Here is a 26,230-nt window from a genome sequence, read left to right on the forward strand (position 1 = left end):
AAAGCAGAGGTCTCTCTGCCGTGATACGTACGCCCAGTCATCAGGACTGCTGTATTGTAAATCTGCGTTTCGGAAAAATTGGAGGCCAACATATGAGAAAGGAATCACACTGAAATGCTCCTCTTTACCGCCGAGCTCGGCTTGTTGCAGCATCAGAGCATCTGCAGAGCCAGCTGCTCAACTGTGCATCAATGCGCGTAATGAAGGATAACCTCGTTTCCCGGTATGCGTTGTTTTGTTTTGTTTGGAACAAGCGCCAGACCCTGATCTGAGTGTCATACAGTACAAAACTGCCTTTCCATGAATAGATGAAGGGTTTCAGGATCGACCAGGCCGTCTATAGCGTAATGCTTGTTCTAATGAGTACGTATGTACGGATACTGTATACTCTGGAGTCATGCTACAGTGCTGTACTCTTCTGCCAGAGTCTGTCTGCCTGCCTGCCTACAGTGATTTACTGTTGCAGTGCAGAGCAAACAAAAGCCGAGATAAGGTCAACTCGGGAAAATCGGCGTTTTTGGGGAACCCCCCCCTGGAGTTAAGTCATTCTAATTCTAATTCTAGTTGGTAGAAAAAGTCTTAGTCCCTACATTCCCCACGTCCCTCAGAGCATGACGTCGACTGTGCCGCGCTGCCGAGCTGGTGTCTTGTCCTGTCCTGTCCTGTCCTGTCCCGTCTCTGTCTCGGTATGAATTTCTAGAGCCACGGCCCTCAAATACCTTCTCTCCCTGTAAATCTTCAAAGGGACCTTGGGTCTCCAATATTTTCTTCTCTCTCTCTCTCTCTCTCTCTCTCTCTTATTGTCGTCACCGCCTTCCCTTCGGCTGCCACGGGTCTTGGTACTGTACTGTAGCCAACTGGATGTGGATGCTGAGACTTGACGCAGCAAGATCGCCAGTGCTCAAGCCTCCTATCTCCCTGCTTTTTTAGGCTTGTCCAAAGCTTGGCTCGATACTGACCTATGAATCCTGCTCTGTTGTGTCACAGAGCAGAGATGACCCATGTTGTTTGAAATTGACATGGACGCGAAAGGAAGGCCAGGAGCACGGAAAATCGGCTCATGGTGGGTGCACTGCACATCCAGCCAAGTCCCAAGCCCCAAGAATGAAATACGACAGACAAGGCGCCCCAATGATCCCGTTCTGGGGTCTCAAACACAGTTGTTGATTGTAACCGAGATGCATGGCCAAGGGTTTGTGGGAAAGAAAGGTGAGATGGAAATTCCATGAGCGATAAAAGCGGCATCTCACGATGCCGCGGAAAAAGACATGGCGTTTGTTTTACGAATCATCCCAATTCGTAGCATCGTAATTGTAAAGACTGCCAAGAGTCCAAGAGTCCAAGACGGATCGAGTAGGGCTCGGCGCTGATGGTACCTTGGTCAGGCGGCCTCTCATTCGAGCAAACCAGGCGCCCTGGTTTAAGCATGAATTTAAGCGTTGTCAGCCACTTGCTTGGCACTGGTGTCATTCCGTTCTGAGGTGTGAGATTATCAGACAGTCAAGGACGTTCTGCTCCAATCCCAAGGGGGCAGCGACGCTTCAATCAAACGATAATGTGCTCAATCATATGTACAGTAACAGCAGACATGGGTCCCAAGGTCCAAGCCAGCCAAACAAGCCAAGGAGAGAAAAGAAAGACGGTCGGTGGCTTGACGATGATGGTCTTGGTACGGTTGCAGAGATGCCGTCCCAACCGTCTTGGCTTTGCAGGGGTTTGGCTTAGAGCGGAAACAAAAATGGGCTGGAGGTTTCTGATTCTGGATTATCTGGGGCACATCCAATTCGTTGCAGCTGATTATTCCCGAGAGTGTTCGCGGTGCCGGGTGGGCCAAGGATATGTCTTGGCTTTTTTCTTTTTCTTTTTAGAGAGAGAGAGTGTGTGTGTGTGTGTCTGGTCTGGGAAAGACCGAATGTTGTTATTAACCAGAAATAGTAATGTAATAATCATCTTTGATCATCAACAATTCAAAAGATGCAATTATCGTGGACTAGGTACCTAGGTAGATAATATTTACTCCCCATCTGGGTAATCGGCATCTCAACCTCCAAATGCTGTTTTAAGGTCGCGCGCTAGACAGGGCCTCTCCATATTTCTAATTCTCGCGTGCCGATCTGTCCGGACTGCACTGAACTACCTACTGTAACTGCGCTGACTGCGCTGTAACAAGCCACTGAACCCTGTCAAATTATGACTCGGCTGACGCCACTCACTGATAAACTACCCTCTAGTTTATGCCAAAAACTGGACCCCTCAGAAGCCAGAAAGAAGCTTTCTCTCTTAATTTTCTTTATTTTATTTTTTAATCTTTTTTACCGTGCAGCCCGATAAAAGCTTGGCATTCGGTGGCTGCATGCTTATTTGTTTTATCCATCGCATCATAAATCCTTGATTGGCTCCTTTGACAAGTAGCAATCTCTTAAGTTATGAAGGCGTTGTATTGTTTTTTGTTCTAAATTCGTTTTCAATTTTGTGCTATCGTGTCTTTGACCTTCTTTTTCCCTTTACCCCAGTCCCAGTCGTCAGACCATGGTGGAAAACTATCTCATGTAGTCGCCGATCTACCCGTGCAAAGACCAGGAGTCTGACTCTCACTCTCACTCTCACTCTGTCTCTGGTAGAGAAAAGGGGCGATCGATTCACTTCGTACCCGTACAGTATTAGAATATCAGCGAATACGGCGGCTCTCTAATAATAATAAAAAGAAAACAGCAAACAAGATTCCTATCAGCTTCTCGGTTACTGTGCAATCAACATCTAATGCAATGGGTGCCGAGACAAATCATCGGTGACAAGATTGTACTACTGCAAGCCCAGATTCTAAGCTTAATTAATTATCACCGAGACCACGAGGCATCCTTCTTTTCTTTTCTCTTCCTACAAACAATCATTCCGTAATAGTAACAGCGTGAATTACGGGACCAAAGAAAACCCCCCGCACCAGCTTATCTGTATGTATTAGTGCAACTTGGCAGGTCCAGGTCATCATACGTTACGCTGCATCGTGACAAGCCTCAACGGATACAGCCCAGCCTATTACCGCCATAACTAAAGAGCAAAACGCCATGTGCTTTCACAACTTGACACAATATTCATCTTGGCCCCCCCTCCCGCCAAGTTTTGCCCAGGCTCATCCATCGTCAGAGGTCTGGACTGTACTCGGCGCTGTGCATTATTGATTGAAATGGGGATTAAAACGAAATGAGGGCTGTATGTACTGTACATATTCGCTCCTATAATAAAAAGGCCGAGAACCACGACCCGGAGTCGATGATATTTGGCTAAATACATGGTCCCTGCTTGCTTTGCCGTCTCAGACAGGCAGGCAGGAAGTTAGAAAGAGTCGGTGTCTGTTTTATTTTTAAGCTCATCCAGTTAGTTAATCTAGTCTGTAGAAAAAAAAGAGAAAGAGGTAAGCCTACCTAGGTAAGCATAATTTGTTAAAGTCTGGAGACTGGAGTCTGGGCCTTTTCAGTCAGATGAGGCTGAAAAGGAGGGTCACTCAGACAACATTATTGGGCAGTCTCGTCATGCAAAAGGTCAAAAATTACACGATCCAATGAAAGGAGAAAGAAGAAAGAGGGAAACAGTTGTCATTGTCAGGGTCTCTTCTTTCTCTCGTGATAAGAAAAAAGAAAAAGAAGCCATTTGTCACGTATGACGAAATGCGTGATGGGGCGAAAGAAGGGCCATGGAACTTTTCCATGGATCCATCAGAGGAAGAAAAATCTTCTTCTTCTTGACAGTGATTGACTGACTAAGGATAATAATGATAATGATACAGTAACCCGATCAAAGCGCTGCAGTGCAGTACAGTATCGTCAGAGGTTCCACTAGCGGATACTCTATTATCTAACGGAATGTGTGCCCATTTCCCGAATCAGGGGCCACATGGATAAGTCGGCATCTCAATGATCGTCGTCAATTTTGCGTGTTTTTTTTTTTTTTTTCCCTTCTTCTTTTCCCCTTTCAACTGCCGTGAGTTTTGACCTCTGTTTCTGCATGCAGATCGAGGATCATCTTAGGTTTGAAGACATAAAGAATCCATCAAGGTGTTATTAACTGACCGCTATCTAAGTACTAAGGTATCTATATACAGTACAAGACTTCTCTATCTTTTGCCTGAGGGTTGCGGAGGGGAAAAGAGAGTTCACGTACAACCCTTGTCCCCTACCAAGGTCCATCTTAAGCTTATTTTGCAACTACGTAGGTACCTACCTAACTTAACATGAAGAGGGGGGGTGCTCAAAGCAATCAGTGACTTTGCTCTGAGTCTGAGCTGAGAGTGACTAACTCTATCCGTAACTGTAACTGTAACTTAGTAACCTTGACGTGCCCCAATCTCAATGGATCCTCCGTAACATGAGACGTCAAAACGCCAAGCTTCCGGCAAAACCGGACATAAGATTATACGATACTGTACTGTATTGTATTGTAATGTATTGTACAGGAAAGCCGTTATAACCGAATGGATCTGTAGATTCGTTAGTACTGCAATTCAGGAACAGGTTTTTCTTCAGGTAAGAGTGGATATGCCACATCTTGGCTTTTGGGGCAGACTCAGAGTGCTGTTCTAGAAAGGCCAGGTCATATGGGTCTGTAAACTAGGTAGGTAAGTAATTCCATACGATAGAATTCGTAGCTGCTGATGCTGATGATGGAGCTCTCAAAGGGCCGAACCTTCGGTGCTTGGCACGGCAGAGTTGAGAGAGTTGTTGTTCTCGAGACCCGTTATTTCCTTCTATCTTGTCTTCCAAAGTCCACAGATATCCATATTGACGGCGACTGTAACTGGGTGACATAAATGACCGCGTTGATAACACAACGTGCCGTATTTCCGTATCAGCAACTGCCTACCTGTATCCGTAACTTACAGTGCAGTAGCAGCAATATCTGAAGAAGCGGAAATAAGACCGCCGCTTAATCAGAAGCATACTTGTCCTATCCTATCCTCACCCCCCAGCCCACAACAAGACAAGACACCAGAACGGCTGCGTCGGCACGATCGTTTGGGTCACTGCGCCGCGGGATGATGGCATGCGCCGCAAGATGGGACAGATATGCTTATTATTATTCTTGCCAATGGCCAAAACTTACTGCAACTTAACTCAACGTCGCCCAATCCAATCGCTCCCCTTCTCTCCAAATATCTCCGTGCCGTTTAACCCGTGCCCTGTCCATGAAACGTGGGTACCACTGGTGGATGGTGGGATTTCCATATCCTGACGCAGAGACAGCGACAACGACAGTGACAGTGACAGTCTGCTTGTTTTGCTCTCATTTCAACCCTCGTCAAAGTTTCGTGGTGGCGGAGTTTCGGACTATTACTTGTTTGGCGCCGTGGTGATGCCGTTTTATCCAGGACAGAACCCCTGGGCCGTACATCCGAAAAGCCATGATGGATGGACTGACTACGTTACGTGGTCTTTTCAGATAGAAACTAACCATTGGATATTTTGACACGAGCAGAAGACGCTGGGGTAGAGGTGAAAGTTGTTGTGAAGTTGCGTAGGCGAAATCACTGTGCTATTATTATGCTCCGTGTTGGTCTTGTTGAACTCGACTTGCCATTACTCTACTCCAGTCTGGAACTTTAGGGTAAGTAGGCTAATGTTAACAACTCAAGGCATCGCTATCAGCATAATACGTATATTGCTTGCTCATATGAATATCTACCTGGTCATCAATACTGTAACTCAGCTTGTGCAGTTACACTTGTAATAAAATCCGTTGATTTCTGTCACAATTGTTGCTGGAGGACATTCATCGTCGAGGCCGACGGGGTAGCCCATCAATCATTCTCAACATGTTGTGAACTCACCACGCACCAAGAGAGATGCGAATGGATTCTAGTACAACCTATAACTTTGAATTCGAAGCTGATACACTAACAAACCGCACTCCTGTTGCGTCGATGAGGCCTATGTGTGCACAATACCATATTAACTCAGAACGGAGAATACTAGCACAAGAGCATATCGGACTCCATTGAGAAACATACAGATGTAATAAGATATCTAGACTCCGTGGACACAAGACACTACAGTCCAACTTGACGATATATTACTTATCTACAGTGCTACGATCTCAGGAAAACACGGCAAGCCAGCATACCGGTACCAAGGTTATTAATCCTCTTCCCAATAACCTACTAGGTTGCTTGGCTCCTGGAAACACCGGGCTCTGGGTTATTATGAGATGCGTTATCTAATATTTTGTTTTCAATCCATCGGGGAATTGATATTGGGTGTTCTATAGTATACAGAGAAGAATACAGAGTCCCCAGGAAACAAGGATAAAATCATGGATCAAAGATCAACAAGACCCCGTCTTGTCGTCTAGATCTCAGTCAGATCTCACACTCTCCCTGGCCATCGGAAGATCCAGCACTCTCCCCGTCGGTAACACGCTGCTGAACAAGATCGTGCAAGCACAGCATGAACTTATCCGAGGTGAACTGGAGGCATCTCCTCACCGCATCCAGCTCGCACGGCCGAGATACACTGGGAGTATATCATAGTGTCGCACAATACTCGCCGAATTTGTCCACTTACACGGGAAGTAGTAGAGTGCCCATGCTCTCTACGACCGTTTGACCTAGTATGATACACAAGTGTCGCTTGTCTTGATCTGTGTAATGTGTTACGAGGAAAAGACAACGGGTATCATATCGCTCCCGGAAGCGGTTCACATCACTCAGGACGGGCTGTATCCAAGGTAGGCAGGCATTAACGAGAACCTTCTATTAGGTATAGAAAGACGGTGAAGATCAGGCTTGAGTAAAGGCAGAGGAATTGAGGAAAGGAGAGCCAGTACACGAAGGCGATCAGCAGTCGCATCGGTGGTAGTGACGTGGGAATGGAACGACGTCACGGACGTTGGGCACGCCAGAAAGGTAGCTCAGAAGTCGATCGAAACCAAGCCCAAAGCCACCATGGGGTGGACAGCCCCATCGACGCAAGTCGAGATACCAAGCCAGCTCCTTCCCCCCAGCAGAGCGTTTAGTTGGGACTTCAAGCCCCAGTGCCCGCATGTTATCCTCGAGCTGAGATAGCCGGTGCTCGCGCATAGAGCCACCAGCCAGCTCACCCATGTTAGGAACCAGGAGGTCGAAGCAGTCAACTGTCAAACCAGCAGATGGAGATGAAGTTGACTGTCGCATGTAGAAAGCCTTGATATCTCGCGGGTACTGCGTGATAAAGATTGGAACATAAGCATCCGTGGCTTTATCGTAACCAATCTTCTCGGCAAGATACTTCTCATGCTCAGACTGTAGACCAGCACCCCATGTAGGCTTGTGCTCAAATTGGTCGGCGATAGGCTTCAGAATTTCGATGGCTTCACTGTAGGCAATGCGAGGCCACGTCTTAGTGGTGAGCATGCCTCGCCATCGGCGGTCCAACTGTTCTTGTTCTACCAGGTCGTTGAATGCGAGGCGCTCCGAAGGTTCCTTGGTGTCAACCCGGTTCTGCTCGAGCTCCTTAGCAGCATTGAGCTCCTTTAGGCCATTCGCCAATGTGTTCAGCATGCGCTGTGCCAAATTCATGACTTCATTCATGTCATCAACGAAGCTCATCTCAGCCTCTAGCATGTAGAACTCGCTGAGGTGCCTCGACGTATCACTCTGCTCAGCCCGGAAAGTTGGAGACAAGGTCCAGACATTACCAAGAGCTTGAGCAAGAGCCTCCAGGTGGAGTTGAGAGGAAACTGTGAGATACTTTGGATCCCTAAAGAACTCGTCTGGAGACGATGCCCTGACAGCGAACGCCTCGCCCGCGCCTTCACAATCCGATGAGGTAATGATAGGAGGGTGTGTCTGTTGAAATCGCTCACGGAAGAAGAACTGTGTGAGCACGGCGGTGGCATCTGATCGTAGGCGCAGCATAGTTGAGTTGAGAGGCGTTCGCGGGCGAAGATGGGAAATTGTGCGGAGACTTTCAGGAGACTGATATTTGTTCTGGATCGGGTATGTCTAGACATATGTAAGAAGGGTATCCCAACATACTGTGACATTCTTGACATACGTACCATAGGGTCAGAGCCTCCAAGGATTTCCACCTCTGAGACTTTCAACTCAGGCTGTTCTGGGCTTATTGAAGTTTCCCCCTCACCCTTGATGTCAGAAGTCTCAATTGATATATCAGCAGGAGACTTCTCCCCAGTCTCGTCGACCCATGTTCCTTTTAGGCGGACAGCTGCACCTGGACGCATGCTGCGAATATGTCAGTCAAAAGTTCGTTTATATGTGAAATCCCCAGAGTACCTACTCTGTAGCTAAACTCTTATCCACCACCACTTGAATAGGTCTCATGGACGAACCATCAGTGATATCAATGAAACGTACTCCTGAGCTCTTTCGTACTGATCTCACCCATCCAGAAACCTCAACATCGGGGACATGACACGATGGGCCCCAAGCCTTAAGCTCAGCCACAGTCCTGATATCTTTTTGGCACTCACCGGGGACCTTGACCGCATATGGCCTCTGTTGGCGCCATTGCCTCGCTATTCTTGGAACTCTGGATGCGCGGAATGATCTCATTGTGAGAGACGATGAGTCGGAAATACGTTCGGGGGACAATGCGGCGGAAGCTAACACTATGTGAACTGTTTATTTTCGGTACCCAATCATGGAGCTACCTCAGTCCAAATGAGGTGTCTCAGATCGGGATTCGTATATGTAATGATGTAGAAACGATTACGCCCGTTGATGAGCGAAATGTGATGTGATGTGATATGCTGTTATGCTAGTGTTAGTGCAGTGTAGTGTTGAGTCGAATGCAAGGGAGACCAGACCAGGTTTCCGTCAAAATTGGTTGGATGTGGAGAAATTTTGGCACATCGCCGGCCTGGTCTAGGGTAACTCAATTGCCGCCTGTCAGGTACTATCGATTAGAATACGAATGGAAAAGTGACTGAACCGGGGGATCCTCGAGCTGTTGCGCCCGTTATGGTTAAGCGGCGGGCCCTTAATGAGATGTACCGCATCGGATCTTCACTTTGAGATCCAGATACAGCAGCTCGAGCTCCAGCTGAGATCGGGGAGGTCCCATCCGGCCGGTCAAGGGTGTCATGCTGGCTAGAGTGGCTGCAATAGCGCTGTAGTTGGCTTCCACTGGCGGTTCGCATTCTGGTCGTCTTGGCTAAAAGTAAGATGGCTTCCGTGCGCATGGTATCCATGGATGTTTATAGATTGCAGTTCGTTCTAGGTAGGAGGCAAAGCTGAACCGAGCTGGAGCTGGAGCTGGAGCTGATAAGGCAGGTTCCATGTCCCGAGCCATGGTACCGGGTCGCACCTCCCTTGTCAAATGGCCAAGATACATACCAATACTTAGCTCCTGCCCATCAACAAAGCAAGCAAGTGCTGACTAGGAAACGGGCAACTAGATCCTCAATCTGTAATAATGGAAGGAACGGAGCAAGGGATATCACTGATCCTTCCTTTCCACATACGTTTCAGGAGGCTCCTGCCATAGTTTCATATCCCGTCAAAGACATCTTCCTGTCCTGTCTTGTCTTGACCTGAACTTAACCCTAACAACGCCTAAATCTCAGGCTGGGCTTCAGCCTCAGTCAGGAACATGCTATCACATCACAATATGCCTGCATTGGATTGCAGTCGCGGTCGCGGTCGCAGTGGCAGTGGCAGCTCAGATCAGAACAAGTCAAGTCAAATCAAGCAAACAAGTCGTCAATGATGGACTTGTGCCCTCGTCAACCACTCCAATCACACATCGCTTCTGCCCACTCACACTCGATGTCTGCACTTCTCACGAGACACGACTTGACGAGACAGACACCAGCCCACCCCGTCGAAACAAGCGTGTTCCTCTCGACTAGCCTAAAGCCAAAATGCGAACTTGCCAATTTCCTCACTTCGACAAGAGTCTGATCCCGACATCATTCGGGGCCTGGAAAAAGCAAGCCTACACCGCAACCTTCTGCACGGTAGCGCCCCCCCGGCTCTCGCCCTGTCTCAGCCTGAACATCGTGACTGGGTTTTATGCGGTTTTACATGTCTTACATCTTGAACCGATCGATTGCGCACTTCGCACAGTTTCCGCCCAACATGTGGAATCCTGCACAGAACTGTACTTGATGAGGTTAGCCAGCCAAGCCCTGCTTCTGCTCGTAACGAACCGACAAGGTCAATGCCGTCAGACTTGCCAATGCACATGCGGTTTCTTTAGTCTTCCATGTCCTCAGTCTCAGCAGCTGAGCCTCCTCGTCACAAGCACCCCACTACCGCACCTCATCTCATCTCGTCTCATCTCACACATCCATCTTGTCTCCTCCATAAACTGATGTTGGTGTTGGTTCTGGTCCACCACCCCGGGTATCCGCTTGGACACAAGCTTCTACCAGGCGAGATGAAAGGGTGCCACAGATCTTGATTCGCAACAATGTCCCGGCCAGTTGTGTCTCAAACCCGCCGATAAAGACCGTCTTTCTTTATGGCCCTGGTCGTCAAGCAGCCCAACCAGCGTGGTTGCTCGCTCCGTCTTTGAGATGGCGGCGCCGTCTGTGTTCCCGTGAGATCTTGCAGATGCTCCACGGTTCCCGACAGTCGAGCTTCAGTGTAGCCCACCCTGGTTCCGTCAACTTGGATGCCGGTGCCCCTACTGCACTGTACATCTGCGATGGTACCTACGATCTGACGCGGCACCGATCCCCGGCCGACTACGATACGTGCTTCCCAGTTCCTGGGCCCCCCAATTCGATGAGCTTTTACCTGGTCCCTGCTTGTGGCTTTCTTGATTCGTCTGGCCCTGCATTTGCTTTGTCTGCATGCCCTGTGCTATTTGCAGCTTGTACATCCTTACATTCGTCTGTAGTAGAGCTATATGCCTGCTAGGACATGTCGTCAAGCGATGTGACCCTGTTTTAGTACCCAGGTCTTGCCGTACCGTACCCATAAAGCGATGTTGGTCTCTCTTTCCCTTCTGCCCTTTGTTTGGCTTGTTACCTCGCCTCAGGCCGAGTCTGTTTCTAAACAAGTGGTTCAGATCTTGAACATATTGGGTCACACAACCCAGTGTCCATACCTTCCCTTTCTCGCTTGCCCCGGGGTAGTCAGTCAATCAGACTGTGAGATCCTGAGTCTTGTCTGGTGACAGTTTCCTCCGCCATGTTGCTTTTTCAGACTCAAGGTCGACCATGCATATAAGAACCTGCCGCCCTTCACCTTAACTTATAGTTGCCATTCTTCTATCCTTGTCTAACCATTGCCCCTCACTCGTATTACTCTGTCTTGTCGGCTCAGTTATTGAACTGAATATTCACCCTTCTAGCTTGTTCTCGGCGTCTTGATAACACCCAATCTCGAGCTCGCCTTGACGGTATAGAACCATACTCTGGCTCATCTATCAACATCATTATGGCACCTCCAAGATCCAGCCGAGTGCGGCCTTCAGAAGTCGCAGCTGATACCAAGAGAAACTTCATTCCCTTAGTGAAAAAGAACTATGGCGAAATGTTCCCCCCATACTCCTACCTCTATCGGCAGCCTATTGCACAACTTACTATTCAGCGTCAGAAACCTACAACACGACCACCCACGTTCAGGATCGATGTTGGAGATCCGGTCATGCAGGCATTGGCCTACGCAAATATGGACACACAACAAAGCGAGTCCATGGGTGGACCGCGTGTGCGTATTCCGTTCATTTGCGCTGCAAATGAACGGAGGCCTGGAGGAGACTGGGAGACTGGATGCGTCGGGTATGAAGAGAAACTCTGCAGACGAAGTAACCTCTCAGCCACTCTGAACACGCCATGGCCAGACTCTCCAGAATCAAACAACTACCCTATCCCATCACAAGGTGGCATCTTGTCTGATGCTGTAGTGGTTTGCCGCGGTCCTCACGATCGTTACGATAGGCTAGACAGCTGGTATGACCTTCCCGTCGTGTCGGTGCCACCAACCCGGTGGCCAAAACTCAAAGACAACGGTCTCAAATACTCTTTCGCAGAGGAACGTGAGATGACTCGCGATAAACTTCGCGGCGCTCTCCATATCTGTCTCTATAACGGATATGACCGCGTGGTCATTGGAGACTTTGGCCTAGGCAATGGATACCGCAACCCTCCTCAGGAGCTGGCGGAACTTTGGCGAGATGTTTTTCTCTTCGATCCCGAGCTTCGGGGGCAATTTGCCTACGTGGTCTTTGTTTTTGAGGACCCTCAACAGAGCACAATGCGTCACATCCTAGACGAGATTGTCAAGAAGGAAAGTGGCTCAAAGGGCAAGTCCAGGAGTGGATCGTCAACCTCTGCGACAAGCAAAAGCCATGGCAACACCCCTACTGATCGCCAAATTTTCGAACATGTTTTTGATCCTGCAGAAGTAGATCGAGTTCTGCGACAGCCTGATCCACGATACGGACTTGGCATGATTACAACATGAACTGGTCTGTATCAGCTCAAGACAGATCGCTAAGTCTGTCATAAGACTCAGAGCCATCCGAATACATGCCTCAAGTGGGGTGAGAGACAGAAGCAAAAACCATTGTCTCAGATGAGAGCTCATGACAGATCGAGCAATTACTCATTCTTCTGAGACCAACCGATTAGGTGGGACCCCCGCGAAACGTTTCTTTTTACAACTCAAATGCACTTGCCCGGCCTGGCGGTCTGCTTGAGAGCAAGGAAAGAATGCTGTAAAAAGGGTCCATGAGTCCATGACTGAGGTGTTCTTCTGCACCCGACCAAGGATCTCTAGAATGAAGGGCCAAGCCAAGCCAAGTTGAATGATGTGTCACATAGGCTGTTCTGTTTGTTTCATTATCTATTGCGGGTTGTCATTCAAATGGCGAATTTCTTTTTGTTGGTGTTTGAGGTTGATTTTTGTTGGCGCCTTATTGATTCCCGATTTACAAGTGGCCTGCTGAGCTTCTGTATCACGACGAATGAGAAATGGTATTGGCGTTGAGTGTATCACAGATATATTTAGCTCTGGATGAATATTTTTTCCCACATGTTGCACACAGGATCACCGAGCATCCTTTCACTGCCGCGACTTTCTAATGTTACTCATGGCTCCAACGCCAATGAAGGTTTCAAACTCGGCCAAGACTACGTTGGTGATATCGTGACATCTCATAAGTGCTGCGGTGACATTGAGGTGATGAGGAAAGGGGGACGGCCCTCCAAAGTTGAACCTAACTATGAGAGCTGATTGGCGGCCTCCGTCCCCTAATGACATCCGTCTCTCTGCTTCAGATAGAGCAATGAATGTTTGATTGATTCTTTGTCCAGAATGATCCACCTATCAGCTCCCGTCGAGCGCAGCTGAACCCTGAGATGCTGTCATAACGTGTGCATGCGGGTATCCTTGGACGATGTCAGGGATACTATCTTGTATACGTACCTACCTACCTTTCAATAGGTAGGTAAACAAGTTCCAACCGCATGATGCATTACTCCTGGTGTCTGATAATCCAAGACCATCACATCGAATAGACACCATTTTGCCAAGCTGTTGTTGTCTCTGAAAGAGCAGCCTAATGCGACGCAGGGTCGAATGCTGGGGCCTGCTCGAATAATCGAGTATAATTCGATGCTACCCATTGGTCAATCAAGAGATATTTGGCTCGGTCGCCATTGTCTACTCATGCAAGAGAAATCATGACTCTCAATCGACACAGTACAGTACGCTACGACGTCGATACAAGTCATATATAACGCTTGCCCACCTCATATCGTCGCGTGTAACACCGATAGGCGGGTCTTTAGCCGCGGCCCCTCGCAGGGGGAAAAGAAGACTACACTGAACTTGGACAACTGCAGAAATCGGATGCACGTCGAAGATCATAACTACAGGACTAGCGGCAGATCACCTCATGTATGTCTAATGGATAAGATGAGGCTACACAAGCAAGGGCTTATGTGAAGTTTCCTTAGGCCAACATGACTCTATTCTTTCCATGCACAACACAAGCCTCAATATCTCTGTGCTCACTTCTCCACCGCCTCTTCTCCTCGTGTGACCCACAGTCGTTCTCATATACACATTGTTTGCTCCTTTAACTGTCTCGTTGCACATATCTCGATTGTGACACCAGAACACGGCATACACACCCTCGCGTTGCATCACAAATGCTTCTGCCACGGAGAGGCACTACAATGGCGTAAAGACGGTGAGGGAGATAGTTAGAAGAAGAGGGATGCCGGTAATAAAGGGCAAACTACGGAGTGGGGGCTTTTTGTTTCAGAGCATACATGCAGAGAGGCGAGATGCAGTAACACCAGATCTGACTGACCGCTAGAACGAAATCAATAAGAATGAGAACAGATGGAAAACATAAGAAAGATAAAGAAAGATACTGCAAGGGGGAGACATTATCTAACCCTTCACAATAATGAAATGAAATCATGACTTTCGTGATATTGCGATGTATATGGACAGGTCTCTGTGTGACCCTCAACTAGCGGGTGTTTGACAGGTACCGTAAAACAATAAAAGCGGAAGAAGCGCGGATTGGACACGATTGAGAGGAACTCGGCGGTAGTATGTCGATATGTTTCGTGCTACCTGCTATTCAACATCTTTGCTCCTCTCTTCACTCCTCTTCTCTTCTCTTCTCCCTTCCCTGTCTCTTTCACCGGATTTTGATTTTGCATTACTCCATATAAACAACCGCTAGTCAACAACCTATTCTATTAATAATGCCATCAGGTCCTACCAGTATGCTGGCCTTAAGCCTGCAAAGTTTGACAAGGCTGCTGCGGAAGTTTCGTCGCCGCCCTCCTTCTTGCGCTGTCCGCTCAACTTCAGAAACTGTTAGATTCTTGTCCCAGCTGCAATCGTTGATTTAGAACTTACCTCTAATTGAACACCCTTGTGAATATGCACCAGCCAGTCTACGTAACTCTGTGCCTCGTTGTTTCTGTCCTCAACAAGCATGCGAGCAAAGTCAAATTCAGCACCATCGATACCTTGTCTAGCAAGCTGGATAGTAAGCCCCTTCGAGCCACGCATCGTTCGGAGGAACTCGATAATGTTACGCACTTGGGCGTTCAGGTGCGTCTCGAGCTGTGGCAGAGCTGATGTATACGGGTCCAGGCTCTTGAGTGATTCCTTGTCCTCGCCAAAAAGATCAGATATGAGATTAGGGGATGTTTGTGAATGGAACCAAAGGAGACATTGTTGCCCGTTGTCGACAAGGTACACTCCGCCAGGTTCAACTCGCGAAAATGAGGTGCGAATTGCAGGTGGCATCTTCAGATGGCCCGTCTCAGCATCGGCGAAGCCTTCTTCGGGTGCCAGATTGTGAACAGGAATCATGCGGGGGTAGAGGTACAAGCTCAGCTCGAGTGCCCCCATGGAACGAAGCAAACGCATCTCATGAACTCTTCGGTCAGAGTTCTCAATGCCACCCTTGAGAGCTCGGCATTTGAGGAGACCAAGAAGGTACATACAGTATTCCTTAAGTCGCTCAGGCATAACAAGCTGTCCTGGGGGGTGTTGCTGGGCAGCATGCTTTCTATAGCAAGCAAGAACATCAATAGCTTTCTCGCTCAGCCAATGGCGAATATCCTTGAGGTTACTTGACGTGGTCGCCAGCTTCGTGCTTGCCTCCTTGGCCAGCATACCGATGACGGCGTCCTGGTCAACAAACTTGAGGCATTCGCGAATACCTCCCTCGCGTGCACCTGATTCCTTAGATGTTTCGGTGACACTGGCGATAACATTGGAGCATCGCACGCGACGTTGCCCTGAAGCTGTGGTGTAAAGCAACGCGGACTGGAAGTGGGCATCCAGCTTGGAATCGAGTTTTCCGTCGTAGCTGAACGTGACGCCCATTGCCTTATCCGCATCGATGACACCGATCTCCAAATCAGCACCAAATGTGTGCTGAATGAAGTTGCCATGGTAGCCAGCCACCTGAAGTCCATTGGAGCATCGAACTTTCATGAGAGCTTGGAAACCAGTCTCTCGGGTCACAGCATGAGAGATCTCTAGCGACAACTTTCGGCTATCTCTTGCGGCGATGAAGTTAGGGTAATAGAATGTTTCTCCGCCCGTGGTTGCAGATACATGACCTGTAGATAGCGAAATTAGCATAAAAGCCATCATTACATCGGGAATATAACTTACCAATGGTAGCAATGTCAAGGTAGCCGCCCGATGGTGCTGCGAGGAAAAAGTCAACGCCAACGCCCGAGGCGGCCATCTTCTCGGCAACCTTCTTCCAGGCGGGGTGCTCAGTTGTGTAAAGCTTCTTGTCGATTTCACCTCCCGGTTGGTTGCCATTGTCACGCATGAACAGACGGCCAGGACCCCAAGTTGGTAGAGCAGAGCAAGATGCCACAACCTTGCCTCCTGTCGCCTCGAGCGCAGAAAGTGCCGAGTTCAGTGCAGCCAGAAGAGCAGGCTCAGGGTTCTTGATGGTCGAAAACATATCTGGCAATCTAGTCAACAGAGAAGTGATCACATCCTTGGACTCATGCGGGTCAACAAAGAGTCCTTCACTCAAGGGTACAAAAGGATCCTCGAGATCGGGCATGATCATCATTTGAGCTTGGTCCAGGGCGGGCTGTAAAACGTTAATAAAACGATCAGACACCAATGAGGTCAGACTTACATTGACATTGTAAAAGTGAATATCTTTGTCGTATGTGACAAAGCCAACCTTGGCGCCTTCGGGTATCCTACGTTTCGGTTCTCCATTTTCGTCCATTTCTTGGTCCTCGCCACCATACAGGGCGACACGGATACCCTCGCAAAACGCCTCAACATAACCCTTGTTGTAAGCTTCTTGGGTAACGTCGATGAGGAACAGCCATCGCAGTCCGACCGGCTCCCTGGTCCAATACTCCTTAGGCACCACAAACTCCACAGTACCTCGGCATAGCTCAGGGCGACTGTCGCGGTCCACACGAACACCTTGCGGGTTGGTTGCAGCGAAATACTCGGTAGGAGTGTCGTTCGGGTACGAGCAAAGATTACAGACAAACTTGTTTCCGCCGGAACGGAACATCATGAAGGGGTTCATGTAAGCTCGGCATCGTCTGCAACGTGGGGGTCCGGGCTCTCCAAAATCCAGAACTGGAACATCGGGCTCTCCAGCTTGTAAAGGAGCCAATGGCTGCAAAAGAAGCCCAAGCGACAGGCCTGTAGCTTGCAGGGCATCCTGGGTCGCAGGAATATTATTAAGTGTGAGTCGAGTGTACTTTGGGGATGAGTTGCCCTGATCGTGAGCAACAAACGAGACCGTGGCTGGTGGCGGAACATGTCGTTCGAAGGTCGGGTAGACATTTCTAAGGTAGAATTGCTGCACGGCATCTCGAGAGGCTGGTACACTGGGCATATCGTCAGGTGATACTCCTTTGGGTCCGCCGGTAGAGACGGATGTCGTGTCGAAGCCCTCGCCAACAGAAGGCTGGGTTGCCATAGGGCCAGGGCTGAAGGCCGGGTTGACGGGTGCGCCAAACTGGCTCTGATTTTGCAATTGGGGAGTTCCCTGGGGACTTCCGAATTGACCTCCAAAACCAGGACCACCTGGGACGCTATCGAGGAATTGTGTGGCAGAGGTTCCCTGTGCAGGCATACCGTTGAAAGCTTGTGAGGAACCTGTGGCTTCAACGGTGTGGTAGGCATGTCGGTCCTTCTTCTTTCTCCTCGCTGTGCCGTGACCTTCTCCCAAGCTCATCCCACCCATCTGAGCAGCAAGCGAAGCATCTTGTGGAGGTGCAGCTTGACCTGGAGGTCCCTGAGCTTGGGGAGGCGCATACCCATAGCCGGGAACTGGCGCAGGGGATCCAGTCATGGGAGGAGCTTGCTGACCTCCAAGATACTGCGGTGCACCATATGGTGATGCTTGTTGCTGGTAAGGTGAAGGAGCGATAGGTGGTTGGAATTGTTGAGCATTGGGTTGCGAGGTTCGATTGGGGTCGTTCGGGTCAATAGCCTCACCCTGACCGAGGGCGTGATACTGAGCATAATCGGCCATGACGAAGTTGAAGTTCGGGTGCGAAGAGGGCGAGGAGATCGAATGTGCGTATCTGTCTATCGGACGAGCATGTGCCTAGTTAAAGGAGACGTGGGGCAACGGAATTGAAGGTAGAATGATGTGTAGCAAAGCTCCAAGAACACGGAAAAGAGAAATCAATAATAATTATATGCTGGAAAAATTGAACATGATCTCTCGAATCCGCTTCTAAGCTGCAGCGTGAAGATCTTCACCATGAACTTCAGGAGTGACTAGAAACGAACTGCTATCTTGCAAGATAGGTGTCCTGCCTCGCTGGCCTTTTCTGGCTGTTCCTTCCGACTGGACATTCTGGGCGATCGTGTTCCGTATCCCGCCTTACCTTGATTGGCAAGGCGTCTGGTGCCGGTACTTTGTCACACTGTACATCAGCACTGTGAACTATCAAGTGGGTCATGTGATGCATCCTTGCCAGCCTGATGTGTAAGTGAAGCCATAGGGTATGAATACCTTGGATATTGTATAAGTAGCACGTAAGCTGCGCCAAGTGCGAGCAATACTCATTGATGAACATGTTGACTCTGTTGGAGAGACTCCTTGACCTTTTCTCAATATTCTGCACGTTTAACGACATATTATCCGAATTCCTTACTCGCCATCTTACCCCGATGACATCGTCATCCAACCAATGAGTTCAGTTCAGTACAACGGCTTTCAACACACACACATACATAGATTGATGCCGACTATTTTGTCGATACGCCTGATATATCATAGGTCGATACTCTCTTGTTATATAATTACTTGGAGCTTGAAACAAAGATGCTGCAGTCGGATCATTCTCACAATAGTGGTAGAGGGCATTCATTACCTTAGCCACCTCAGATCTGATCGTTGACTGCCGTGGTACCTATTGACAAACAATAACAGAAACAGAGGACCACTTGAGCTTAATTAAATGTGTAACTTACCTTACACAGACTGCTAAATCATTCAGTATTTGTAGTAATGCGAAATTCTGCGATGGACACATACTATCACGATATCACATCGCGCCCCTCACCTGACGTAACGCGTTCGCTGCGACAGTGACGGAGGGTTGACAAGGCGCAAATTATTGATAATTTTAAACCTCAGAAAGATATAGAGCTTCTATACTTCTCGTCAGTGCCTGTAACACATATAAGATAGTTGCGTGTTGTTTTGTGGATGACAAATGGCAACGGCTGATCTGACCAAAAAACTGACTGACTCTCTGCCTGCGCCATTTGTTAAGATGGAGTTGATATAACGGATTGCAGACATTTATTAGTTGGATATCTGCCTTGAGCTGTTATCATAAGTGAGTTTCCTATCTGTGAAAGTATTCGCTTCCGCTCGAAGTTTCACGTATGGGCGTGGCGCGTTATAGATCACTTCATCCAACATTAATTGTTGGACGCCTCCGACCATGTAAGTCGTGATGCAACATCTCTGCTCTCTCAAGACGCGATGGGGAATTTTTGTTCAACAGAAAAAAGTAAAAAAGGTACTCGAGTTGCATCAGTATACACTTGAGCGCCCAAAAAAGTATAATTATAACCATGATGTGGTGTATAGAGGTTTGATGATTAGACAGTGGTGGGATGCGGATAGCTTCAGATGCGACGCGTGAGGGTGCGATTTGGACTTCAGAGTGACTTTGCGCGATGCGAGCTGCACATCAGTCGGATGACATGGTAACAACGTCAAAAGTACACTATTGGGGTCGCTCTTTCTTATCAAGACATTAAGAAGCTTCACAGAAGCAAGAATACTCTTCTATCAGTCGTAATTTGGAATGCGACAACGAGCATGGTTCATTCAATCGTCTCTCAACGGTCCTCCAGGGTGAGCGAGGGCTCAATTATCATGCGCAATAACTTGAATAATTCTCCACCTTATTCCGAGCGAAAAAGATTGCCCTAAGCTCGCAAGAAGACGAAGAGATCGACTGATTCATCTCGTTAAAGACGGCGTGTGAAGAAGCGAGAGAGTCCAAGGAAATGGATGTTCGGGGGCATGAGTTGCGCTCACATTTTGCCAGACTCTAGATCACACAGAGGTACACCTCACCCGAGGTGATGTCTGGACTGACCAATCAAAAAAATCGGCCACTGCCCAGGTTTGATTTTGGCATTTTTGGTGCCCCATTTTCTTAAGTGCCATATCTTGGAGGGTCCAGGCTTGGCATCTCCCCAAATCTGACCAGCTGGATGTGGCTGGACCTAGTTATGCAGAGAGCTTCAGCCAATAGAACAAGGCAATAACGAGGCTCATGTGTTTTATGACGATCTTTCTGACCCTGTGCAGTGTTTTGTGCAATCGCATGCCAACGGGTGTTAAGCGTGCGCCCGAGAAATGCCCCTCCTCCCATCTGAGGCAAGTGGACCCAGCCCAGGCTAGCAGGCACAGGTGGGAGAGGAGACGGGAGTCTTGTCGCGAAGCTGTAAGAGCGCGGGACACACTAGAGCGAGCAAGAGCGACCGTCCCTACCTAGGTTTACTGATTGCGCTCTGCCCCCGCCGAATATATAAACATGCCCCGTCCCCTCCACGCGCCCGACGAGATGATACTGCCTGTTCCCTGTTACTCTGTTCATTAAAATATCTACCATTTTCTTCAATTGTCCTACTTGTCGCTATCGCGTCTTTTCTCGTCCCAAAAGCATATACTACTTGCCTCTACCCAAGTCACATAAACTCGCACAACCGTCACAATGCCTCCCAAAGCCGCCGCCGCTCCCAAGAAGGCCTCTGGCCACGCCAGCTATCAGGTGAGCTCAACCACTCGTGGCAGTATTTTGGATTGAGTTGCTAACACCTTAACTGTAGGACATGATCACTGATGCTATTGTCAACGTATGTGAATTTTGAAAGCTCCTCGTTCCCCAGCGCGTTCCCCAGCGCGCCCTTGCCTCTTGGTCGCGGGTGAAGCTATCGTCACGCGCCCGGCCATCCAAGCTGCCTCTGCCTTCTATTCTTATTTTTATTCGCTAACGCGTTTTCTTTTTCTTTTAACAGCTCAAAGACCGAAAGGGCTCTAGGTAAGCTTCTATTTATTTCCATTCTCCATGCAATGCTTCTGCGTTGTCATCCTGTTTATCTCCAGTTGCTGACTCGCCATACAGCCGTCAGTCTTTGAAGAAGTATGTCAAGGCCAACAACACCCTCAATGTCACCGACAACATGTTTGACTCCCTCTTCAACAAGGCGTTGAAGGCTGGTGTCGACAAGGGCGTCTTCGAGCAGCCCAAGGGTCCTTCCGGTGGTACCAAGCTTGCCAAGAAGCAGCCCGAGGCTAAGAAGCCCGTCGCAGCCAAGAAGGCCACTGAGAAGAAGGATGGTGCTGAGAAGCCCGCCGCCAAGAAGCCTGCTGCTAAGAAGGCCGTTGCACCCAAGAAGCCCGCAGCCGAGAAGAAGGCTGCTGCCCCCAAGAAGGCCGCCGCTGAGAAGAAGACAACCGAGAAGAAGACAACCGACAAGGCCGAGAAGGCCGAGAAGGCTGCTCCTGCTAAGGCTCCTGCCAAGAAAGCCGCTGCTCCCAAGAAGGCTGCCCCAGCCAAGAAGGTGTGTGCTGATGTACTGATGGTTTTACTCTCATAACTCTGACACTCGTTACAGACCGCCGACAAGGCCGAGAAGCCCGAGACTACCCTGACAAAGACAAAGGCTGGTCGCGTCACAAAGACCACCAAGGCAGCTCCTGCGAAGAAGGCTGCTGCGCCTAAGAAGGCCGCTCCCAAGAAGGCTGCTGCTGCCAAGGCGTAATCTGACGCTAATCAGTTTTGAACTTTAATTAATGACGACCACGGCGTTAAAGGATCGGTTCATGGCGAGGGCACGGAAAGTACGGCTACTGGAATTTCGATGGTTTGGTTTGGAGCGGGATTATTTGGCTGTTTGTTTGCGCACGTACGCGAAAAATCGCGTGTGTATGATTTATATCCTCAGCCATCTCAAGATTTGGAGATGGTACACTCGAATTGAGGGTCACTTCTACACGATCATGCCTCTTTGTATTATATCCCATACAGCATGACAGTTTTTCATTAGGCGTGTCGGGCTTTGAGACAATGCGAGCGCTGGAAGGTCGACGTGTTTTTACGGAGAGGGCTAAAAGTCTCTGACGTGGGCGAAGAAGGGCACGGGGAGAGATGCGGTTTATACCACTGTCGCTGTTTGAGTTATTTGTTTTAGAGAGAACGCAATGAATATTACCGATACGACTGAATTCTTGAACTGTCGGGCCATTTGGGTGATCGATTACAGAGCGTGCGCATGGTTGACGCGCCGGCTTAGGGCTTGTTGACGTGGGTAGCAATGAAGCGTGTCTCAACTCAGTCTTGCCAAGGGTATCGCATGGGTCACAAGCGTCTGATGGCAGCAAAGTCACGTAGACAATAGGAGAAGAAAAGGCGGTCTTGAGGGGCCTAGTAGATGGATGGACGTATTTCAGCCGAGAATTTGGTCTGCATTTACGCGTCAACTTGATTATACGTGTAAGTCGGACAATTGATGATCTCTCAGGTTTACATTACATTTAAGAATGAAGAATACATGGACTACGGTAGAGCTGGAATCCTGAAGGAGGGCCTCATTCCCAGATGTTTGGTATAAGTGTCGTCTGTGCTGCGTGAGGTGTTGGCTCCAGCCGCCATCTGGTGGTTGAATGTGTTGCTGACGAGCTGGTATGAGTTGTAGTCGAGAAAAGTGGAACCACAAAGCTTTTGAGTTGGCACCCACGGCGTCTATTTATAGGAGGACAAGTCATCTTCAACACTTGATGCCCTGGTGAAGAGTTCTGACATGATGAATTCAGGACGAGAATCCTCAAACCTGGTGAGGGGACTCATTAGATGCTTAATACCCATATAGACTGTTTCCTAAGAACCACTGTACTGCATCCGTACAGTCCAGCAAGATACATGTTTAGCGTTTCTTAGATGCTCAGAACTACATAGTAGTAGGAGGGGTGGAATGGGACATTTCAGCTATAGGTACCTAGGTATTGTTGTCACAGCTCACGTGCCTTGGGTTTAGAGGTGAAGCTTAAACGCTCGTACCTGTACTTGCTTCTGACCCAGATTGCCGAAGCCAGAGCTATGGAGATACGTACCTCGTTATATTGTACCTACCTATGGATATGGGGGAGAAATGGAGTCTAACGTCAGTGGTTGCTTGCTGCTGCCCCTCGTACGGGCAGTACATAACTGTAAGCTTCTAAAGTTGGATGGCCCGTGCTCCGGACTCTACTGTATGCTCGTAATGCAGGATCATCGCCCATCCGCTTCCTCTTTGACTTTATCAAGTCTGACTGTCCAGTCTTCCTTCTTATCACTCCCTGCACAGATCCCGGGCTTCTCTTTCTTCGGTTGAGGGGATCCCCTGAAAGTGACCTCACTCGATCTACCTTACAGGTTGCTCTCCCTTTCGTTCTGTCTTGGCCCCAGCCCATGCACCGTTAGCGATTAAATCCAATCCAATCCAATACGCAAGAGCCCTGAAGGCGCTGACGACTTCAGCCCACTTTAAAACGCATCTACAGTGGCATCGCCAGATTCTCCAGTGACTGATAAACCTTGGTCTGGCTTGGTACTGTACCTATAGGCAGGCAGCAGACCAGGTTGCATTGTGTACCTTCCTACCCTCCAGTTCTTGACCGACCGATCGTTCCGAGGCCAAGGCTACTGCTTACCTGAACTGCGCTGTGTTGTGCTACACCTCAATGCAACGCCATTCCCTTACAAGGCTACCTTCAACTGCAACTTGCAATCATCCACTGACTACTACTACTACCTGACCTCAACATCTCGCTCTGCCTCGTCTCTATCTTGCGCTCTTTCCCGTCGCTTCCATTGCCGCCTAACCTCCACTCGGTTTCCTTTCGTGGCCGCCTAATCAAGTACTTCCCCGGCTGTGCCGAAGATGGCGGGCAGTCTCTGTTCGCATGCGCCTTGACCTATTATCGCATCAAATTATCTCATCAATCCCCCGCGTGACGCAACGATAAGCCCGAATTATTACAAACAGACACGAGACACGCCAATAAGATCCCCGAAGCCCTGCGCAAAAAGTTCACCATGGCATCGTCCAATCCATTTCGCAAGAGTGCCGCCATTGCTGTAGACACAGCTACTTTTCCCGACTCGACATCCTCTGCTGCTGCCCGCTTCCCAGCTCTCGACTCATTCGAAACAGCATCTACTCCACCACCTTCGACTAGCTTCCAGCAAGCTGACACTTCAGCGACTGATCAGAAGTCCAAGGTCACCAAAAAGGTCCGGGTTCTTTCACCCCCGCCATTATCCCCCGACTCTCCGCAATGGGCAGTCACGGCCCCTTCTCTTGCGCAATATGCTGGGAACCAGCGAAACAAAAACGATCCATTCGATGTGATATCCACAGATGATAGCGATCGCGAGATGGTAGCGGCTGCTGCCAGTGGCCAAGCTCCGATTGGCGGTCAAGCTGCGGGAAATCCTTTCAGCAAAACACTACGAGACCTCGATTCGCCTGTTGCTGAACAGAAGCTCGAGCAGGAGCGCAAAGAAGAAGGCCATGCACTAAAGGCTGCTAATACAGTCAAACGATCCTTGGACGTCAATTCTTTCAAGCGCTTACTCATGACGGGCAACTCGGACTCGGACTCGGCCGTGGCACAGTCAGAGAGAAACGCGAAAGACCGCCCTTCTATGTTTCGCAAGCTATCGCAGGATGCTCCCAAGGATGCATCAGATCTCAGCAACGAAGTTCAGGAGATATCGCTCATGTCTCAAGACGCTTCCGACTCACCAGAAGATGATATTGACCAAGAGAGTGTTTCGGACTCAAGTGCGTCGGCTCAAGTTAGTTTAAAAAACAATAAGAAGCCGCCGCCACCGCCTAGCTCACGACATGGAAAGTCCATTAAGCTGAATTTGGTGGGAGGCCAGGTACCCCCAGAAGCTCTCGCGATCTTGTCACCATCAGATATGAACAAGCCGCTTCCGCCTGCACCTACCCGAAGGAGTCTGGAGGAGGAAGCCGAGTCGCCGTTCGACCACGAAGCGGCTGGTAAGGTTCCAGAGGCTGAGGCTGATGTGGCTGTCACATCGCCGGAACCACCAGTAGCTGGTCGAAAAACAGTCCCAGCACCACCCCCGCGAAGAGGGCATGCCAGGGCAGAGAGCAAGGCAAATGCTTCACAACAATTTTCCCAGAACGACGAGAACCTGTCGCGATCATCATCAATGAGATCTCGGCCGGAACATAAGCGTCAAGATTCTCAGGCCGCAGCTCCTCCGCCACCGCCACGGAGATCTCATGGCTCAAAGCCTTCCACCCAAATACCGTCAGGTGTGTCCTCCAGCTTTACGGATTTGAGCCAATCGTCATCCTCTCCAGCCCCGTCTCTGGATATTGATATGAGCACGACGTCGACTCCATCCCAGCTACGTCAGGCCTCAACGCTTGACCTGACCCCTCCTCGAGATGGACATCATCAACCTGCGACGCCCAAGCCTTGGGCTCCTCCACCACCGCCCGCACGAAACACCTCTGTCAGGCGGCCTGCCAGCATTCGAAGTGTTGACAGCAGCAGCCGGCGAGTTTCATTTGAAGCCAAACCTCACAATCAGATGGCCCCACCTCCGCCTCCTCGAAGGCAACGAGGCAGCAGTAAAGGCAGTGTAGATGGCCCCAGAAGAACAAGCCTCGATGGAGCTGGCAAGGCTGGAACTAGCCAAGTTGCCGAGGAGGAACCCGAAGCAGTTACGGCGACAGCCGGCTCGGGTCCCACGTCACCCCAGCCGACGAATGAGCCAGGAAAAAGTATTGACATTCTAGCAGATCTTGATGCCCTTCAAAGGGAGGTAGATGCATTGAGGGGGAAACTAGGATGATGAAAAATACGTACGACAAAGAGGTCTACTATGGAAGGACGGCTGAATGCGTTGATGGTTGTACAAAGAAGAGCGTGGCGACATGCAGTTGAAGCTCCAGTCTTACTGCGATCTGAAGATGAAGAGAACATTATACGGATGTGTAATTATGCGGGCGTTTTCATGGACAGGACTCTGGCACGATAGAGTTGTGTGATTGGTTTCAATTCTTATGTCTGTACGGACAAGATGTTGTAGAAGCAGCTTATGATGCAAGGAGTGACCCGGGGTCGAGTTGGCAGATACAGACAGGCGTTCGAAAGTCTCGCACAATGAATGGATAGAAATTTGACGATCATGATGAGACTGAGTTTGAAATATATGCTTGGCTGTGCATCTCGGATTTGGTGGTAGTAGT

General features: G+C 49.2%; 5 protein-coding genes across 5 annotated transcripts; 3 read left to right on the forward strand and 2 right to left on the reverse strand.

Moving 5' to 3' along the window:
- Window positions 1–6,826: 6,826 nt before the first annotated feature.
- Window positions 6,827–8,542, reverse strand: B0J16DRAFT_356763 (uncharacterized protein; the record flags this gene model as incomplete). The annotated part of the gene is made up of 3 exons (XM_046129495.1): window positions 6,827–7,972; window positions 8,029–8,212; window positions 8,268–8,542. The coding sequence occupies 3 exons, from the start codon at window positions 8,540–8,542 to the stop codon at window positions 6,827–6,829; spliced, it is 1,605 nt and encodes a 534-aa protein (XP_045981421.1).
- Window positions 8,543–11,116: 2,574 nt separating this feature from the next.
- On the forward strand, window positions 11,117–12,682 carry B0J16DRAFT_158872 (uncharacterized protein). Its single transcript, XM_046122174.1, has one exon. It carries the CDS (start codon window positions 11,378–11,380, stop codon window positions 12,404–12,406), a length of 1,029 nt encoding a protein of 342 aa, XP_045981422.1. The 5' UTR covers window positions 11,117–11,377; the 3' UTR covers window positions 12,407–12,682.
- A 1,695-nt stretch (window positions 12,683–14,377) lies between these two features.
- B0J16DRAFT_158882 (uncharacterized protein) lies at window positions 14,378–18,238 on the reverse strand. The gene is made up of 4 exons (XM_046122175.1): window positions 16,587–18,238; window positions 16,100–16,538; window positions 14,825–16,044; window positions 14,378–14,770 (listed from the first exon to the last, which is right to left on the reverse strand). Exons 1-4 carry the CDS (start codon window positions 17,952–17,954, stop codon window positions 14,681–14,683), a joined length of 3,117 nt encoding a protein of 1,038 aa, XP_045981423.1. The 5' UTR covers window positions 17,955–18,238; the 3' UTR covers window positions 14,378–14,680.
- A 2,432-nt stretch (window positions 18,239–20,670) lies between these two features.
- Window positions 20,671–21,721, forward strand: B0J16DRAFT_321749 (linker histone H1 and H5 family-domain-containing protein; the record flags this gene model as incomplete). The annotated part of the gene is made up of 5 exons (XM_046125651.1): window positions 20,671–20,727; window positions 20,786–20,812; window positions 20,975–20,997; window positions 21,082–21,520; window positions 21,575–21,721. 5 exons carry the CDS (start codon window positions 20,671–20,673, stop codon window positions 21,719–21,721), a joined length of 693 nt encoding a protein of 230 aa, XP_045981424.1.
- Window positions 21,722–24,033: 2,312 nt separating this feature from the next.
- Window positions 24,034–25,833, forward strand: B0J16DRAFT_270119 (uncharacterized protein; the record flags this gene model as incomplete). Its single annotated transcript, XM_046123532.1, has 1 exon — window positions 24,034–25,833. One exon carries the CDS (start codon window positions 24,034–24,036, stop codon window positions 25,831–25,833), a length of 1,800 nt encoding a protein of 599 aa, XP_045981425.1.
- Between the last annotated feature and the right edge of the window lie 397 nt (window positions 25,834–26,230).

Source organism: Fusarium flagelliforme, assembly GCF_020744385.1.
Source record: "Fusarium flagelliforme strain FIESC 12 MPI-CAGE-AA-0113 chromosome Unknown B0J16scaffold_5, whole genome shotgun sequence".
Lineage (NCBI taxonomy): Eukaryota > Fungi > Ascomycota > Sordariomycetes > Hypocreales > Nectriaceae > Fusarium > Fusarium flagelliforme.